We start from the raw sequence: 17,647 nt of genomic DNA, 5'->3' as shown, positions 1-17,647 counted from the left end.
ATTTATTGAAATTTCTTTATCATTTTCAGGCACCTTAACCTCTTCCAAGGTTTTATCAAATTTTATGTCTCATCACTTTTCTTAAGCAGGTTCTTTCATATCATGACCATTTAGATTGTTTGCTCATTTTTTTCCGAGAATTTTTATCTTTGAAACCGATCGATCTACCACGTTTTAAATATGGTTTAGACTCATTTGCATTAATTAATTGTCTTACTGAGACATCAACTCGAATTGAAACATTAGTAGCTGTAATATGAGATTTAGTAATTCTTAATAGGTCAGTGAATGAATGTGGCAGTTAATTTGCAATATTTTGCAAATAAATTATTTTTTGAACTTCCAATTCACATGTAGTTGCACGAGGATCTAGATGAGATAGTGATAATGTATTTCAATCTATTTTATTTTTCAACTGCTTATTTTCTCCCCCTAATGCTAGGTATACTGATTCATCAAAATTACAATCAACAAATCTTGTAGTAAATAAATCTCTAGTCATAGGTTCTAAATATTTTATGATAGAAGAAGATTCATACCCAACATATATCCCCAATCTTCTTTGGGGTCCTATCTTTGTGCGTTGTGGTAGAGCAATTGGAATATATAGCACATCCAAATATTATAAGATGAAAAATGCTCGGCTCTTGACCAAAAGCCAATTATAATGAGGAGACTTTATGATAACTTGTGGGTCTGATCCGCACAAGACTTGTTGCATGCAAAATAACATAACCCCATAATGAAATGAGAAGTTTTGTTCTCATAAGCATTGGTCTAGCAATTAATTGGAGACGTTTAATCAATGATTCCGCTAGACCATTTTGAGTATGAACATGAGCAATCGAATGCGCAACTGTTATCCCAGTGGACAAACAATAATCATTAAATGCCTGAGATGTGAGCTCACCAACATTATCAAGACGAATTCTTTTTATTGTATAATCCAAAAATTGTGCTCTTAACTTAATTATTTGAGCAAGTAATCTCGCAAATGTCATATTACGAGTTGATAATAAGCACACATGTGACCATCTATTAAAATCATATAATATTTAAATGATCCACATGATTAGTGAATGAGCCCACATATATCATCATGTATATGTTCTAGAAATGCTGGACATTCAATTCCCACTTTGATTACTAATGGTCTAGTAATCAATTTTTTGTGAGAACATGCAGCACAAGAAAATTCTTTAAATTGAAGAATCTTTTGGTTCTTCAAAAAGTGTTCATGTGAACTCTCAATTATTTTGCGCATCATATTAGAATCGGAATGACCCAACCGGTCATGCCAAATAATAAAATCATTCGAGTTAGTAGACCTTTGGTTTACTATGACATGTGTTTCAACCATACTAATACTTGTGTAGTATAAGCCGGATGAAAGAGCGGATAACTTTTCAAGTATAAATTTCTTGCCCGACATCATTGAAGTAATGTAAAGATATTCATTTTTTTCATCATTGTAGTCTCAATATGATAACCATTTTGACGAATGTCTTTGAAACTTAATAAGTTTTTTTGAGACTTACTACAATATAATATGCTTCATTAATTGTTAATTTTGTTCCTCCGATATTACAACTTCATCTTTTTCACATCCTTCAATTAATCTTGTGCTACTAGATATTGTATTAACATTAGCTTCTTTCATAATCAAACAAGAAAAATATTTCTTATTTGTTAAAATAGTGTGAGTTGTGTTACTATCAATAAGACATATATCATCATTATTGATTTTGGATCCAACTGATGACTGGAAATTTCCATATTCTTCATTAACAAAAAGATACATTATAAGAACATGAAAAACTAACAACATAAGAAACTTTAAGAAATTGCACTGCTTTAAAAAATATTTTTACGATGGACAACATAATATCAAACATAATAGAAAAACAATAATTAATTTTATAATATTTATCCCTAGTTAGATGATCAATTCTTCAGTCAATATTCATAAAGTCTTCAGTTTTTAAATGAGTAATATTTGATAGATCTTCAAAATCATCATCTTTATAAGCAAGATTTGCCTCAATATCTTCATATTTATTTGAGAGAGATGCTTCATTATCATCATTCCGAAAATTTAAGTGCGCCTCCACATTATTATCTCTTATTTTGAAAGAGGCTTGATAAAATTTTACAAAATGATTAGGCGTACGACATTTACGTGCCCAATGACCCTTCATACCACACAAGTGACAAATATTGAATTTACCTCCGGAAGAATTATTTTGAGGAGCTTTATTGTTCTCATGTTTATTTTCATCATGATGACGATAATTGTTTCGTCCTCTACCACGTCCTGGTCCTCGTCAACGTCCACGACCACGGCCACGACCGCGATAATTATTTTGTCTTGATTCAGACTGATTATGTGCTGCTACAACATTCGCTTCAGTGAAAGGAGCAGACCCAATGGGATGAGCTTCATGATTTTTCATCAGCAAAGTATTATTCTGCTCGGCCACAAGTAGGCATGTAATTAATTTAGAATATTTCTTAAACCTCTTTTCACGATATTTTTGTTATATCAACACATTTAAAGCGTGAAAAGTGAAAAAAGTTTTCTCAAGTAATCATCATCAGTGATAGTATCTCCACATAATTTTAACATGGAACTTACCTTGTGAATAACAGAATTATACTCTGTCACAGTTTTAAAATCTTGAAATCAAAGGTGTATTCAGTCATATTGATCTTTTGATAACACCGTAAGTTTTAGGTAGTGATATCGATCCTTCAAATTAGTCTATGATTCAAGAGGGTCTTTCACAGTTAAATATTTAGTTTTTAATCTTTCATGAATATGATGACGGAGAAAATTCATGGCATTTACTTTATCTTGGCTTTGATGCTTTATTTTCTTGTTTAATGGTATTACCAAGACATTTAGCATCAAGGTGAATTTCACCATCAAGGATCCATGATAAATGATTTTTTTTGGTAATGTCAAGTGCTACAAACTCAAGTTTTGATAAATTTTACATGATAAAAATTGAGATAGAAATTAATTTAGAAATAACAAAGATAACTAAAATTAAATTTCTTTAGTAGATATACTTGATATAGAAGTTAATTTGTCTAGACAAAATTAGAGCTTCGTGCTGATAACGTGTTATAAAATAGACTAACTTAGTAAATTAATAAGAATGAGAGATAGTAAGAGAAAGAAAGAGAGTTGGGAGAATTTCTATTGGTATGTTTTTGTATTGCAGCGGTGCTCTTTTATAGACAAATTTTGAAGAGAAAAACGATGAGCTACGGTGCAAAACGCGTGAGTCTACATTTACAATGAAAATACTATTTACTATAGTGAAAATGAGTTCCATGGACATCTACTTTTTGACTTCTTTCTGTGACAGAATTAAATATGTATAGTTTTCCATTTTTGTTTAATTCTTAGATAAAAATGATTATATTATAATAATACTTAATAAAGAAAGGTACAAGTATAAGAAAGATTAACACATTTTAACTCCACCTAAACGACGTCGTAGGCGAAAGAAGAAGGACGAAATCAATCAAATTACCCACCCGGCACTTGAGTTTGTCCTTTTTCAGCCGTGAAAAAAAAAAACAATCTAGGGTTCGTCTTTGTGAAGAAGAGGAAGATGAGCTCTGATTCAGTGCCCGCGAGCACAGCTAATGGTAATCTGGATGAGCAAATTGATCAGCTTATGCAGTGTAAACCTTTATCAGAGCAGGAGGTACACCTTTTCTTTTTCATTTCCCATTTTCCGATTTACATTTCATATCAAGATTATCTTTTTTTATGAGAAGACGATTTGAAGATTCTATGATATGATTTTACCACAGATAAATGAGGATATTTCCTGTAAATTGTCAAATTATGATAAAGCAGCTGTTAAAATAGTCGAATTATGATGATTTTTTGTTTTTAGTAAAGGTAAGCTTTTTGCCTTTAGGCCATTATCCCGATGTGAATTGGCCCCTTGCTCCGTCTAACTTCCTTTAGGAAGGAAAGCAAGTCCCATCGATTGAATAGAAGCGAAACGTATATTGAGGATTTCTAAGAAAGGCTTGCTCTACGTGGACGGGCTGAGTGAAAAAAAAACAAACTTTAAAGCATCCCTGTATTTATAAAAAGCATGAATGGGGGAGCAGAGTGGATATAGAGGATTAATAAGAAAGCTTTCTGCAGCCAACTTACAAGGAATACTTGTGTTGATGTAGCCCGACTGAACCAAATAGATATTCAGGATTTTCCATTAAGACTCTTAAAAATGCTTGTTGTATGTGATCCTGTTGTGATGAACCATGTTTTCACCCCCTTCTTGTTTTATAGATAAAGGAGTTACCTGCTTTGACCAGTGATGTCTTTTTCCCACTTAACTAGGTAAGAGGATTATGTGAGAAAGCAAAGGAGATTCTAATGCAGGAGAGCAATGTCCAGGTATGACCTTTTGAAGATTAACATGCTTTCTATCTTTTAACATGTGGGACACAAAATTGTTTGTCCGCAGGATTTCCAAGTTTTTGAATAGCTGATTATAGGGAATTTGAGATGTTTTATCATATTCTTTATTGCAGCCTGTGAAAAGCCCTGTGACTATATGTGGTGATATTCATGGGCAGTTCCATGATCTTGCTGAGCTCTTCCGAATTGGTGGGAAGGTACATGCACCTTTTTCTATCCTTTGCTTTCTCCTTCTTCTACCTTGTGTATCCGGGAATTTGTTTTTGAAGGTCAGAATGGGCTCTTATGTGGGCAAGTGGAAGGATAGATTTTAATTTATCACTATATTCTTGGTAATAATGAGTATTTTCTGTAAAAGTAATTCATTCTATGAGAAGGGCTCTTTTCTCCTCAGGTAAGAAGGGAATTTTTTTTCTCGATCTTGAGGAGTTTTAATAATTGAAGCTTCATACAGAACATTCTGGATGTAATCCATTCAGAATTTAACTCACTAGGAGAAGTAACCCCTGGATAACCAAATCCATATGCAAGGGAATGGTGAGAAAAAGTTGAGATCTTCAGGAATGACTTGTATGGTAGTTGGTCTTAATTAGCTCTGAGGGCTTTTTATCTGTTATGGCTAGAAAGCCATAAAATGCTAGCATCCCTGGAAACATAACTCTTGTATTATGGATTACTAGCATGAGGATTCACTTGTTAACTCAGTGTTGCCTTTTCTTTTTCTGGGTTCTATGCAATTTGAAATACTTGTGCTTTAACGGAAGTAATTGAATTAGATTTGTTTTTCTTACTTATCCTGTTCCATTTTTTGGCAGTGTCCTGATACTAATTATCTTTTCATGGGAGATTATGTGGATCGTGGATACTATTCTGTCGAAACAGTAACGGTGAGTTCTTAGGCCTAAACTCTTTTTGCTATTAGAATGATTTTGTTGTGCACTAACTATAAATGATGTCTCAGTTGTTTATGACAAAGTCATGTCACACTAGCTTTCTTGGTTGCTTCCCTAACTTTATTTTCTTAGTTACACTTGGGAAGAGATTGTCATTGCTGTAATAGTGAACTTATGTGGAAATAATCGTGGGTTATCGGTTCTGTTTTTTTTTTAATGTGATGGTTGCTTTCATGGGTAATTATTATGCTGGTGATGTCTCATTTTGACTGTGGTTCACTTTTTTAGCTTTTGGTGGCTCTCAAAGTACGCTATTCCCAACGAATTACAATCTTGAGGGGGAATCATGAGAGTCGCCAGGTATGCATCATTGTTGAAATAAACATCTCTCTCTCTATATATATACATATATGTTGCTTAAACTTCATATAGATAGATATTTTATTTCTGTGAGTCAGATTAATTGTTCATTTATTTACAATATGAACTCAGATTAATTGTCCATTTATTTACTATATGAACTCAGACCTTGCTTCAGATTATGGCATCACTGATTGTGCGTTGGTCTCTTGCAGATTACCCAGGTTTATGGATTTTATGATGAATGTTTACGGAAGTGAGTCCTCATATTTTTTACTTTCTGTTGCAGAATCTCATTGCCTTTTGCTTTTTGGACTGAATAATTGGACCGATACCTGGATTTTACATTTCCTTCATTACTTGACTTTCAAATGGAATTCTTAACAATTTGTAGATCCTACAACATATCTAGGGCTGGTATGTGCATTTTTTTTTTGAAATTGAGGGTTGGTATATACATTTCCTGCATATTATTTTTATTATTGTTTCTTATTCTATTGTCAGTATGGTAGATTTGTTGTAATATTGTAAGAAGTAATTAGTTCGTATAGTTGCTTCAATGGGGTAATACCCAATTAACTTGATGCAGATAATGCACTTTGGGAAACAGTAATCAGTTATCACCAAGTGAAAGCATGGAATCTATAATGTGCTTACAGAGTAGAAGGCTGTCTCTCAGAGTGTCATATATTACTACTGGATTTAAGCCTTTTTATCAACAGTACTCTGTCTATCCCTGTTACCGTATCTTAGTTTGTTCCCACACATATGCATATTTTTCGTTACCAAAAAAAGATATCCTGGTGTGAGGTTCATTTCCAAAAAGCACAGATATTTAGAGTAATGAAGTAGTTTATTTAGAATTACAGTAATAAGATTGAATCTCCTAAAATCGTTTAATGTAGCAATTGTGGAAGGGTAGCTCAAGTGTTATACTGATAGTGTAGTATTGACAATATGATGTCTTTCCATTGTAACTCACCTTCTTAAGCCTGTTCTATAATTTAATTGGTTGTTCTTTCTTTTCATGTCCTAAAGTCATCTGAAATTTTTTCATAAAAGATTCATTTGAGTTTGAAGTTCCATTGCTGTTAATCTCTGTTCATTGGACTGCATTTGTGTTTTACAGATACGGTAATGCCAATGTGTGGAAGATTTTCACAGATCTGTTTGATTATTTTCCTCTCACAGCTTTGGTTAGTATGCTTTGTTCGTTTAAGCCATATATTATGGATAATCTTCTGCGAATATTTATTGAATTATCCATCCGTGTGTCTTTGTGCTTTTCAATATATATAACTGGTGTTAGTGCTTTAGTCAAACAACTTATTAGATCATTATGTTAGAATGAGTGGCGTTGAAGTTAGACATTTATTCATTGTGTTTTAAGTTGCATTAAACATTTTAAATACATATTTGGTTCATGGATTTCTTGATTGGGTCAGGGGTCTTGCCAGTATTACTAATTACACTATAATGATGGGCCGTGTTTCTGCTTCTTTGCATGTTATCCCCTGGAAACAACAAATGATCAAGCTGGACAGACGGGGAAATTTTGTTTTAGTAACAAGCTAGGTTGACTACATTGATATGGTTTGTATTTGTTGATGATTCCTTAATTGTTGTGGTATGAAGTGATGTTGCTTTTCCTCCTCCTCCCCACTCCCCCCAAAAAACAAAAAAATCTGTTGATGGCCTAATGTTTGAAAATGTAATCAGAACAGAATGGGTTCTTTTTATATAGAGCTCCTCATGCTATTGATGTCCATCTGGGCACACATTTGTAAGATTGGAGCTCATTATTCATGATTTAAAAGTATTTGTATCCTACTTTACTTGCACGTGATATGTTTGACGGGAGGAAGTAACTTTTGTCCACAATTTTTAGCATTTTGAATATATGTTTATGGAATTAACAGTGTTCAACAGCACAACTTAGATACTAAAAAGAGTATGCTGGTAATATTTTTGGCTGAACTCATCACTTCGCATTTAATGGAATCTTGATTTTTTATTATCATTTTTTCTCTCTGTTGCAAGTAAAGAGTGAAGCTTATTTTGAGCTCACACTTTGACTTCAAATTGTAAAACTGTTATGAGAAGCACTGGCACCAACATGTCAAATCATCACTACTGTTGCTTCCATTAAAATGTTTGCTTTTTTGTTTGGTTAGTCGACTTGAAGTCAAGATTATCTGGTGTACTCTGAATATGAGAGGCATGCTTCAGCTGTACTTTTTTTTTTCTTTCCAGTGTGCAACTTCTAGTGTTAATGTCTCTTTTTTCTTTTTTCGAATTCTATGTAGGTTGAGTCAGAAATATTTTGTCTCCATGGTGGTTTGTCACCATCTATTGAAACCCTTGATAATGTACGTAGTTTTGACCGTGTACAAGAAGTTCCACATGAGGGGGCCATGTGTGATCTTTTATGGTCTGATCCTGATGATCGTTGCGGTTGGGGCATCTCACCCAGGGGTGCTGGATATACCTTTGGCCAAGTAACTGCTTACACACTTCAGTCTACTGATCTTTTTAGTACTTTTTTTTCAACCAGTAATTGAAGCTTTTGTCATTTGGTTATTTGAATTGCAACAGGATATATCTGAGCAGTTTAACCACACAAACAATTTAAAGTTAATTGCTAGAGCACACCAGCTGGTTATGGAGGGATTCAATTGGGCCCATGTAATTAGTCTTATAACCTTTTAAATTTCTACCAACAAGTTCAGTCCAAGAGGAAAATTCATCAACCATGCTCTTGTTGCAGGATCAAAAGGTGGTTACCATATTTAGTGCACCTAACTATTGTTACCGCTGTGGAAATATGGCATCCATTTTGGAAGTTGATGATTGCAACGGGCATACATTCATTCAGGTCTCTCCCTCTCTCAAATTTCATGTTATAGTTAGGTGCTGCCTTGATTATGTGTATTCTGTAAGCATTGCAACTGTTCATAGTTTGATAATTCACCTTTTGCAGTTTGAACCAGCTCCAAGGAGAGGGGAGCCAGATGTAACCCGAAGAACCCCAGATTATTTCCTATGATGCAGCTGCACAAACGTTTTGATTTTTCTGCAGGTGTTCCTGCTATTCATACGCTGCGGGCTACGTAGGAGTTTGTAGTAACTTGTACTATAGTGGTACAACTGCAATGCATGAAGCTTGTAAATCAGCTGGGTGATGCTTTCTTTCTCTCAGTTCTCCAGGAACTTGATGGAGAGACTGAAGCCGGGGATTGGTGCTCTGCACGTATAGTTCTCATCAAAGAATAGTCAGCCCTTTCGTTTCTGTTTTCTCATATTTTTTGTTGTTGCTAGTCCCTAAGAAATGACAACCATTTCTTTGCTCAATATTTTTTGTCCCCTGTAGACGGGAGATGACATTGGTTGAAGTTTTGTAGAGGCAAGATTATAGTTTTTCTTTTTCCACCTTTTGATGAGTGCTTTCTTAACATTGTCTTTTAATTATAACCTTGCTAGATTTGACACTCTGAATCTATCAAAGTTCCATGATGTTTTTTAACTGACGCTCCTGTTTGTATTAACATTTATTGAATGCGATTTGCAAATATGGCATTTAGGGAAGTGCTTTTGTGTTGGTTCATGTTTTTCTAACATCAACTTGTCGAACATTATATTAGCTGTCTTATGTTTACATTGTCTTTTTAGTTTGCATTTATAACATCTTAATGTACAAATTAATTTGCCATCATTCACAAGCTACATATATGTACCAACACATTAACCATTATTAATAGATATATATTCGTGTTTGAAACTTTACCAATTTTATTCAGCATTTAATTCCATTTTGCTCTAATTGGTTATAGCTTCAGTCGGGTCCATCATGTCACCTACGGGTGAGTTCACACGTTCGATATATGTATCTAGGAATATTTAATTGTGAATCCAATCATTATCGTGTATATATAAATTTTAAATACTAAAAACGTTTTTGTTTACGATAATGGTATCTGCTTTTATTTTTCTTTCCTTTCATATGAGTTACATAATTTGCTTTTCTTCTTTATTCTGTTAGTTAGGATGTCATTGTCACCAGCAACGTCGTGACTTGATGATACAATTGGAATGACAGTGAAATGTTAATAAATGAATTGTCTTGGCAATTTCCCTTATTTCTCAAAGAAGTAGGAATAGTAACAATAGGCTTGACTCTAGTACCAAAACTCTATGTGATCTAGCATGACATACTCATAAAGGCCAAGGGCTTAAGGAGATTTGTCCGAACTTTCTTAAATAAGCGAAAATTACATTGTTTATACATTATTAAAATTAATTTTTACTTATATATAGTAAATGTTAAAACTTTTTTAGCTTCTTTTTGTTCCGCCACTGATTATGGTGCAACTAAGTCTAGTATTACCAACAACAAAAAAAGAAAATAAAAGGTGGCCTATATAGACATGTCATACAACAATACTAAATTCAGTGCAATTTACGAAACTAATGACTTCTGAAATATTTGAACACAAAATAAAGAAAACTGGAATAGAAAATGCTCAAATGAAAAACCCCATACACAACTTATAGTTGTCATGAGAAAGATACATGAAAATGAAACACACATTATTATTTTTTGCTTAATATAAGCACTTATTATTCTTCCAGCAAACCCAATTAATTAGTTTCTAATTGATTTTAGCAAAATCGATAGTGTCTTTCCCATCGTGAGCTTTTCTAAAGAAATGCTTCACATAATCCGAGTAAAGGACTTTTTTGTAAATTGGATCCTCCCCACTCTTCAACACTTCCGCCAAAGGTCCGATTACGTCACTAGGCTTGGGGTTCACAAAAATAGGCACAGAAATCCTGTTATTATTACCATTTGCCATAACACGATGCTCAATGCTCTTGTATCGTCCATTGCTCATTATTTGAAGTGCATCGCCAATATTAATCACTAAAGCCCCATGGATCGGCGGGACATGGATCCACGTGTCATTATCGAGTTTTTTCACATAGAGTCCTCCGATATTATCTTGAAGAAGAATCGTTAGTGTTGAGACGTCAGAGTGACGCCCTACCCCCACAGTTAATTCGGGATTAGGACATTTTGGATAGTAATTAACGTTAATCCTTTTTGATCCCATTAGAAGTGATTCTTTACTTTGGTCTATTTCTTTTACGTTTAGTCCTTTCATAAGTGCCTCTAATAACTTCTTGATAACAATTTCTGAATTTCTTAAGAACTCCAACGCTTCATTCCTGAAAATAAATAAAGCGTATATAAAGAGAAAAAAACATGAAGTATATCTATCTTTGTGACATTTTTATAAAATAATGTATTTTTATGACATAAGTAGTATGATTAGAAGGGAAGAAGTGAAAAATTTAAATTTTTGTACTTATTTAGTGATTTTTTCTTAGCACATATATATACAACTTTTAGATCAAAGCTAATGAATTCTGTCGATCAAACTCTTCATTCCTGAAAAGAAAATAAAAATTAAGTGTATATAAAGAGAGAAAAACATGAAGTATATCTATTTTTATGACATTTTTATAAAATAATGTATTTTTATGGCACAACTAGTACGATTAGAAGGACAGACGTGAAGATTTTAAATTTTTGTACTACTTAATTATTTAGTGATTTTTTCTTAGCACGTATACGACTTTTAGACTAAAACTACTAAATTCTGCCGATCAAACTCATATGTTATATATACTACTTCCACCTATGTACTTATATTGCCAGTGTAAATAACTTAAATCAAACTAATTAATGTTGCAAACCTGAGAGTAGAAGGCCAAAGAGCAGCAGCTTCTTCATCAGAAACATAAAAAAGGCTCAAATAATCTTTCCACTCCAAAGCCTTTTCAGCTTTAGGAGTAAAACTTGTTCCATATCTTACGTTATTAGTCGATGAATTTTCCTTGGAATGCTTATTCTTCTCCTCCGCGGGTTGTTTAAAAAATCTATAAGTTGCCTCTTTAATAGATTCAAGAACTTCAAGAGAAATATCGTGATTTATAATCTGAAAGAAGCCCCATTTCTCAGCAGCGTTACATATATTTTCAGAAATTAATTTGTTGTGAATGTCCCAATTGGACATGTCAATTACTGGAATTTGATCATCAAGAGTTATAGTGGTACTTGTAATTCTCTCTTCAATTGGCTGAATATATTGTTTAGGTAATTTTTGAAGGCCAATTTCTGAAAGACCCTTTACTCCATGCCCTTCATTTACTACAAAATTAGTAATATATGAAACATCAATAGAAGGCATTTTTGAGTAATTAAAATAAAGTCAGAGAAAACTGTTAGTTTTAATTGGGAGAATATATGAGGAAATTGTGAGATAGTGCAGTATTTATAGTGAAATAAAAGCCTTAACTATTTGTGGAAAAAAAGAAAATGAAGTGATTGGTGCATGCATGTGTACATATGTTCTTGTTAAAATGTTGTTTCTTTTTATTTTTTTCCCCAAAAACGAAGGCCACGTTTTTCCTAATTCCTTTGAAGTTGTACCTTTGCTTTTGCACACGAGGTTTGGAGACTAAAATCTAAGTCAAAATAATACATTATAAGTTTAATTTTAAAGCTAAGATTATTAGGTTAGAAAACTTTAAAAGATTATATTAAAAGTGTGTCTACTAGTAACCTGCATGCAGAGTTTGGCCGAACCCAGTAGATTTTACTCAAACAGTTTATATGTGTTAATGTATTCGTTAAATATGTATAAACATTAAATTTAAAACCTAGTTATTATTGTTATTCCTTCTGTATGAAGGTTAGTAAATCAGAAACACTAAGTATAAAAAATAAAACAATATCCGAGTCCACAGAATTCACTGTGTGTCCTAAAGAAATTTAATCCCCTCACTGTACCCAAGGTTATGGATTATTTCCTCCCAAGATAAAACGAATAGAACATTACAGAAGTAGCGGTACCTCAAACTTCGATAATATCAATGAACTCAGAAAAAACAAGAACATAATCACACAAAGTCACAACTTTGTTTGTAAGAAAATAGGTTGCAGCACTTGTTCCAACTCCTGGAATTCTTCCAATGCAAACATTATTCAAACGTTACTTCAAGTTGGACACCAAGCCATCCAAAAGAGAAATAGTTTTAAGTACCTTGGTTCTATCATGCAAGGCAGCGGGGAGATCGACGAGGATGTCACACATCGTATTGGGGCAGGATGGATGAAATGGAGGCTCGCCTCCGGTGTGTTATGTGACAAGAAGGTGCCACCAAGACTTAAGGGAAAGTTCTACAAAGTGGTGGTTAGACCAGCTATGTTATATGGGGCGGAGTGTTGGCCAGTTAAGGTCTCACACGTGCAAAAGATGAAAGTTGCCGAGATGAGAATGTTGAGATGGATGTGTGGGCATACCAGGAGCGACAAAATTAGAAATGAGGCTATTCGAGACAAGGTAGGAGTGGCCCCGGTGGAAGACAAGATGCGTGAAACGCGACTGAGATGGTTTGGGCATGTGAAGAGGAGAGTCCAAGAGGCACCAGTGCGGAGATGTGAGAGGTTGACCATGGATGGTTTCAGAAGAGGTAGGGGTAGGCCGAAGAAATATTGGGGAGAGGTGATCAGACATGACATGACGCATTTACGACTTACCGAGGACATGACCTTAGATAGGAGGGTGTGGAGGACACATATCAGGGTAGAAGGCTAGTACATAGTGGCATTATCCCCCTTTATCCGTAGGCGTATTAACGCACTATGATTTCCTGTACTCTAATTTATGTTATTTATGTTATGTATGTTATGTTATTTATGGTATTTATGCTATTATTTGACGATATCTACTGTTTTTTTAAGGTTTTGACTATACTATTGTTTGCAACTCTTCCGTTATCTACTTTCCTACTTTTAATATTCTTGTCTGACCTTTTTTTTCCTATGTTTCTATTGAGTTGAGGGTATTTCGGAAACAGCCGTCCTACATTGGTAGGAGTCAGGTCTGCGTACACTTTACCCTCCCCAGACCCCACGATGTGGGATTTCACTGGGTTGTTGTTGTTACTTCAAGTTGGACAAATATAGGAATGGCAAGATTGTCTAAGTACTACTAAAGTTACTTCAAGTTGGACAAACTAGGGATGTCAAGCGTTAGCAGAACAAATCTGAAAAGAATCAAACAAGACTCATGGTGCTTTGGACTTTGTTATGGAGCCTCCTTAAAGTTGCAGTGGTTATCTTGTAGGTGTCCCTTTTTTTCTATAGGTAATTTTAGCTTTCCTTTTTCTATATTTGCATAGACTTCTCCTTATATTTATGTTAGGGGAGAGTCTCCCTTATTTAAGCTTTCTTAGAAATATTGTATAGAGAGGAGTCCTCTCTTAAGTCATAGTCTAAGTTTGCTCTTTATCTGTAAATGGGGATAAGCCGAATGACCTTAGTAGGCTACTCGAGTTATGAACCACCATCGTTTCGGAGGTAAGGTTTATGTCCCCCTCTATGTACTTTTGTTTTGTTGTATTATGTTAAGGCTTGGGGGTGCTCGACTCAACCCCTGAGTCCCTGACCGCCACGAGGGGTGAGATACTTGGGTAAGGTCCGTTTAATTAAAAAATAATATATATATATATATATATATATAATTTCGATGTCTAAAACTGAGAGGAGACCTCTCTATTTATAGCCAACAATGAGTTAGAATATGCCTGTTTAGAACAGTCTCATCTGGGCAGAATAGGTACAGTGCCTTTTGGGAAGGAAATGTCTTTTCGAAAGGAACAGGTCCTTCCAAAACATTTCTGCGAAATTTAAAATAAATCCCATTTTTAATTTTTTCTGTTATTTTAGTTAATTCCTTGAATTTAATTAGTTCAAATTAATTCGCGAATTAACTAATAATCAATAATTCTGAATTAATATGAACTAATATTCAGAAAAAGAAAATCAAATAATGAGATTAATAAATAAATTTTGTCTAAAAAATTATCAAACAATCACATCATTTGCCAAAAGCCGAAGCCGAGTCGAGCGAGCGAAGACGAGGACGACGCGTGAGGACACCCTCTAATTAACCCTTTATGAGTTAAAGGAAGTCTTTTCTAATATAAGGACAAAACTTTTCCTTTTTTCTACTAATGAGGGAGAAATAAATTATCATTTTCTCTTCATTTGGTCCCCCCACATTTCTCAATTCTTCTTTTCCATTCTTTCCCATTCACACTCCACTTAAACCTAACAATCCCCCACATTAATGGGGAATGACTATTGTTCAAAACATATGCATACAAAACTGTGTGATTCGTAAGTAAGAATTAATTGCATTTGGATAAGTAGGTTTCCCTTTGAACTTTCCATAGTGAACATATATCGAATGTACTCGGTCAATCGGTAGATTTGATATTTTTGAACCGTCGAGCTTTGTTATATACTTAGACAACATAAGTCACACAATTAACCCTTTAACTAATTCTCGTTCTCATTGTTTTGTTTGTTTTAGTAATGAACACTTCTTAGTTCATAAGTGCGTAGAGAACTGGCCTTACACAATTCTCCTTGAAGCGAATTACACTTCACACTTACATAGGTGATATCTAAATGTGTTATCCCGTACAAACACCATTTAAAATGCCCTGTATCAAACTTAGATATCATTAAAAGGTCTTAATGCCTTATCTTTGTTACTGAACATTGTCGCATCATGAGAATGGATCATAAAAATTATTTTGATAATATTGAACCGTCATCAATGACTTTGTTTGATCTCCTTGAACCTAGATCTTAGGATCTCTAGTCTTCTAGGTAGATTTACCGCTATAATGATTTGTCCTCGGCCATAGTCCCATTCCCTTTGATGATCGCGCAACTCCCTCTCTAGTTCGGCCTTTTGTAAGTGGATCCGACACATTATCCTTTGACGTTACATAGTCAATTGTGATAATTTCACTAGAGAATAGTTGCCTAACGGTATTATGTCTTCATCGTATGTGACGAGACTTACCGTTATACATAACACTCCCAGCTCTTTCTATTGCAGCTTGACTATCTCAATATATACATATAGGAGCCATTGGTGGAATATCTTCTAAGAAATTTCGGAGCCATTCTGCTTCTTCACCGGCCTTATCTAAGGTTATAAACTCAGACTTCATTGTAGAGCGAGCTATACAAGTTTATTTGGATAATTTCCAAGATATCGCTCCTCCACTAATGGTAAAAACGTATCCACTTGTGGACTGAGTTTCAGTTGACCCAGTAATCCAATTTGCATCACTATATCCTTCAACAATTGTTAGATACTTATTGTAATGCAAAGTAAAGTTTTGAGTGTGTTCTAAATACCCTAAAACCCGTTTCATTGCCATCCAATGATTTTGGTTGGAATTACTTGTATATCAACTCAATTTACTTATAGTACAAGCTATGTCTGACCGTGTACAGTTCATGATGTACATCAAACTTTCCAACACTCTTGCATAATCCAATTAAGATTAACTTTCACCTTTATTCTTAGCAAAATCAAGATTCACATCAATTGGTGTTTTTGCACTTTTGAAGTTTAAGTACTTATATTTTTCAAGTATCTTTTGGATATAATGAGTTTGAGACAATGCTAGACCTTGAGGAGTTTTGTGAATTTTAATTCACAAAATCAAATCGGCAACTCCTAGATCTTTTATATCAAATTTACTAGAAAACATACGCTTAGTAGAATTTATGTTTTCAGTGTCGTTACTCATTATTAGCATATCATCCATATATAAACAAACAATGCAACTTAATTTGGAGTAACTTTAATGTAAACACATTTATCACATTCATTAATCTTAAATCCATTTGTCAACATGGTTTGGTCAAACTTCACGTGCCATTGTTTCGGTGCTTGTTTTAGTCCATAAAGTGACTTAACAAGTTTGCAAACATTATTTTCTTTACCAGGAACCACAAAGCCCTCGAGTTGTTCCATGAAAATTTCTTCCACCAATTCTCCATTTAAGAAAGCTGCTTTTACATCAATTTGATAGATTTCAAGGCCATATACAACAGCTAGTCAATTAACATCCAAATGGATGTAATCCTAGTTACATGTGAGTATGTATCAAAATAATCAATACCTTCTTTCTGTCGAAATTCTTTAATGATAAGTCTTGCCTTGTATTTGTCAATAGTTTCATCAACTTTCATTTTTCTTTTGAAAATCTATTTTGAATCTAAATGTTTATTTTCTAGAGGAAGATCAAACAATTCCCAAGCATGGTTGCTCAAGATTGAATCAATCTCACTATTGATAGCCTCTTTCCAAAAAGATGAGTCTGCAACGGACATAGCATTTTTGAATGTTTGAGGCTCATGTTCAAGAAGAAATGTTATAAATCAGATCCAAATGAAGTAGATGTCCTTTGACGTTTACTGCGCCTTGAATTCTCTTTATTAGGTACATTCTCCTTTGGTTCTTTTGGAGGTCGTTTAGACCCTTCACTAGATACTTCAAATTTAATTTTATATGGATATATATGTTCAAAAAATTCATCATTATCTGATTCTATTACCTTATTGTCATGACTATCTAGATGTTCGGACTTATGAATCAAAAATCGACATACTTTACTATTTGTTGCATATCCAATGAAAACACAGTCCATAGTCTTAGGTCCTATTGTGACCCTCTTAAATTTAGGAACTTGAACTTTGGCTAGACACCCCACACTTTGAAATATTTCAAATTTGGTTTTCTTCCTTTCCATTTCTCATATGGAATAGACTGTGTTTTGTTGTGCGGAACTCTATTGAATATTTGATTTGCTGTAAGGATGGCTTCTCCCACAAGTTTTGTGGTAAACCTAAACTTATAAGTAAGTCATTCATCATTTCCTTTAAAGTTCGATTTTTCCTTTCTGCAATTTCATTTGATTGAGGTGAGTAAGGGGCAGTAGTTTGATGGATGATTCCATTTTTCAAACATATTTCTGCAAAAGGAGATTCATACTCTCTACTTCTATC

At 34.0% G+C, this 17,647-nt stretch overlaps 2 protein-coding genes across 4 annotated transcripts; one reads left to right on the top strand and one right to left on the bottom strand.

Annotated features, from left to right (window-relative positions):
• Positions 1-3,509: 3,509 nt before the first annotated feature.
• LOC129884325 (serine/threonine-protein phosphatase PP2A catalytic subunit-like) lies at positions 3,510-9,198 on the top strand. 3 transcript variants are annotated; one of them, XM_055958644.1, is made up of 11 exons: positions 3,531-3,719; positions 4,370-4,426; positions 4,564-4,647; positions 5,266-5,337; positions 5,632-5,703; positions 5,919-5,959; positions 6,833-6,899; positions 8,010-8,201; positions 8,299-8,388; positions 8,471-8,578; positions 8,684-9,198. In XM_055958644.1, exons 1-11 carry the CDS (start codon positions 3,624-3,626, stop codon positions 8,747-8,749), a joined length of 945 nt encoding a protein of 314 aa, XP_055814619.1. In that variant the 5' UTR covers positions 3,531-3,623; the 3' UTR covers positions 8,750-9,198. The 3 variants fall into 3 exon arrangements, with proteins under 3 accessions (XP_055814630.1, XP_055814619.1, XP_055814625.1); XM_055958650.1 differs by lacking the exon at positions 5,632-5,703 and having other exon boundaries at positions 3,533-3,719; XM_055958655.1 differs by lacking the exons at positions 8,299-8,388; positions 8,471-8,578; positions 8,684-9,198 and adding an exon at positions 7,240-7,296 and having other exon boundaries at positions 3,510-3,719; positions 8,010-8,148.
• Positions 9,199-10,059: 861 nt separating this feature from the next.
• Positions 10,060-11,993, bottom strand: LOC129884319 (feruloyl CoA ortho-hydroxylase F6H1-3). The gene is made up of 2 exons (XM_055958638.1): positions 11,461-11,993; positions 10,060-10,929 (listed from the first exon to the last, which is right to left on the bottom strand). The coding sequence occupies exons 1-2, from the start codon at positions 11,952-11,954 to the stop codon at positions 10,353-10,355; spliced, it is 1,071 nt and encodes a 356-aa protein (XP_055814613.1). The 5' UTR covers positions 11,955-11,993; the 3' UTR covers positions 10,060-10,352.
• Between the last annotated feature and the right edge of the window lie 5,654 nt (positions 11,994-17,647).

The sequence above is a fragment of the Solanum dulcamara genome, chromosome 1 (genome assembly GCF_947179165.1).
Source record: "Solanum dulcamara chromosome 1, daSolDulc1.2, whole genome shotgun sequence".
NCBI lineage: Eukaryota > Viridiplantae > Streptophyta > Magnoliopsida > Solanales > Solanaceae > Solanum > Solanum dulcamara.
The sequence above is the reverse complement of the archived record's forward strand: the minus strand, read 5'-3'. Positions and strand labels throughout refer to the sequence as shown.

Coding starts and splice junctions, on each gene's coding strand:
- LOC129884325 (XM_055958644.1), top strand. CDS start 3,624: ATGAGCTCTGATTCAGTGCCCGCGAGCACAGCTAATGGTAATCTGGAT. Junction 3,720..4,369: donor AACCTTTATCAGAGCAGGAG/GTACACCTTTTC, acceptor CCACTTAACTAG/GTAAGAGGATTATGTGAGAA. Junction 4,648..5,265: donor TCTTCCGAATTGGTGGGAAG/GTACATGCACCT, acceptor ATTTTTTGGCAG/TGTCCTGATACTAATTATCT.
- LOC129884319 (XM_055958638.1), bottom strand. CDS start 11,954: ATGCCTTCTATTGATGTTTCATATATTACTAATTTTGTAGTAAATGAA. Junction 10,930..11,460: donor CTTTGGCCTTCTACTCTCAG/GTTTGCAACATT, acceptor ATTTATTTTCAG/GAATGAAGCGTTGGAGTTCT.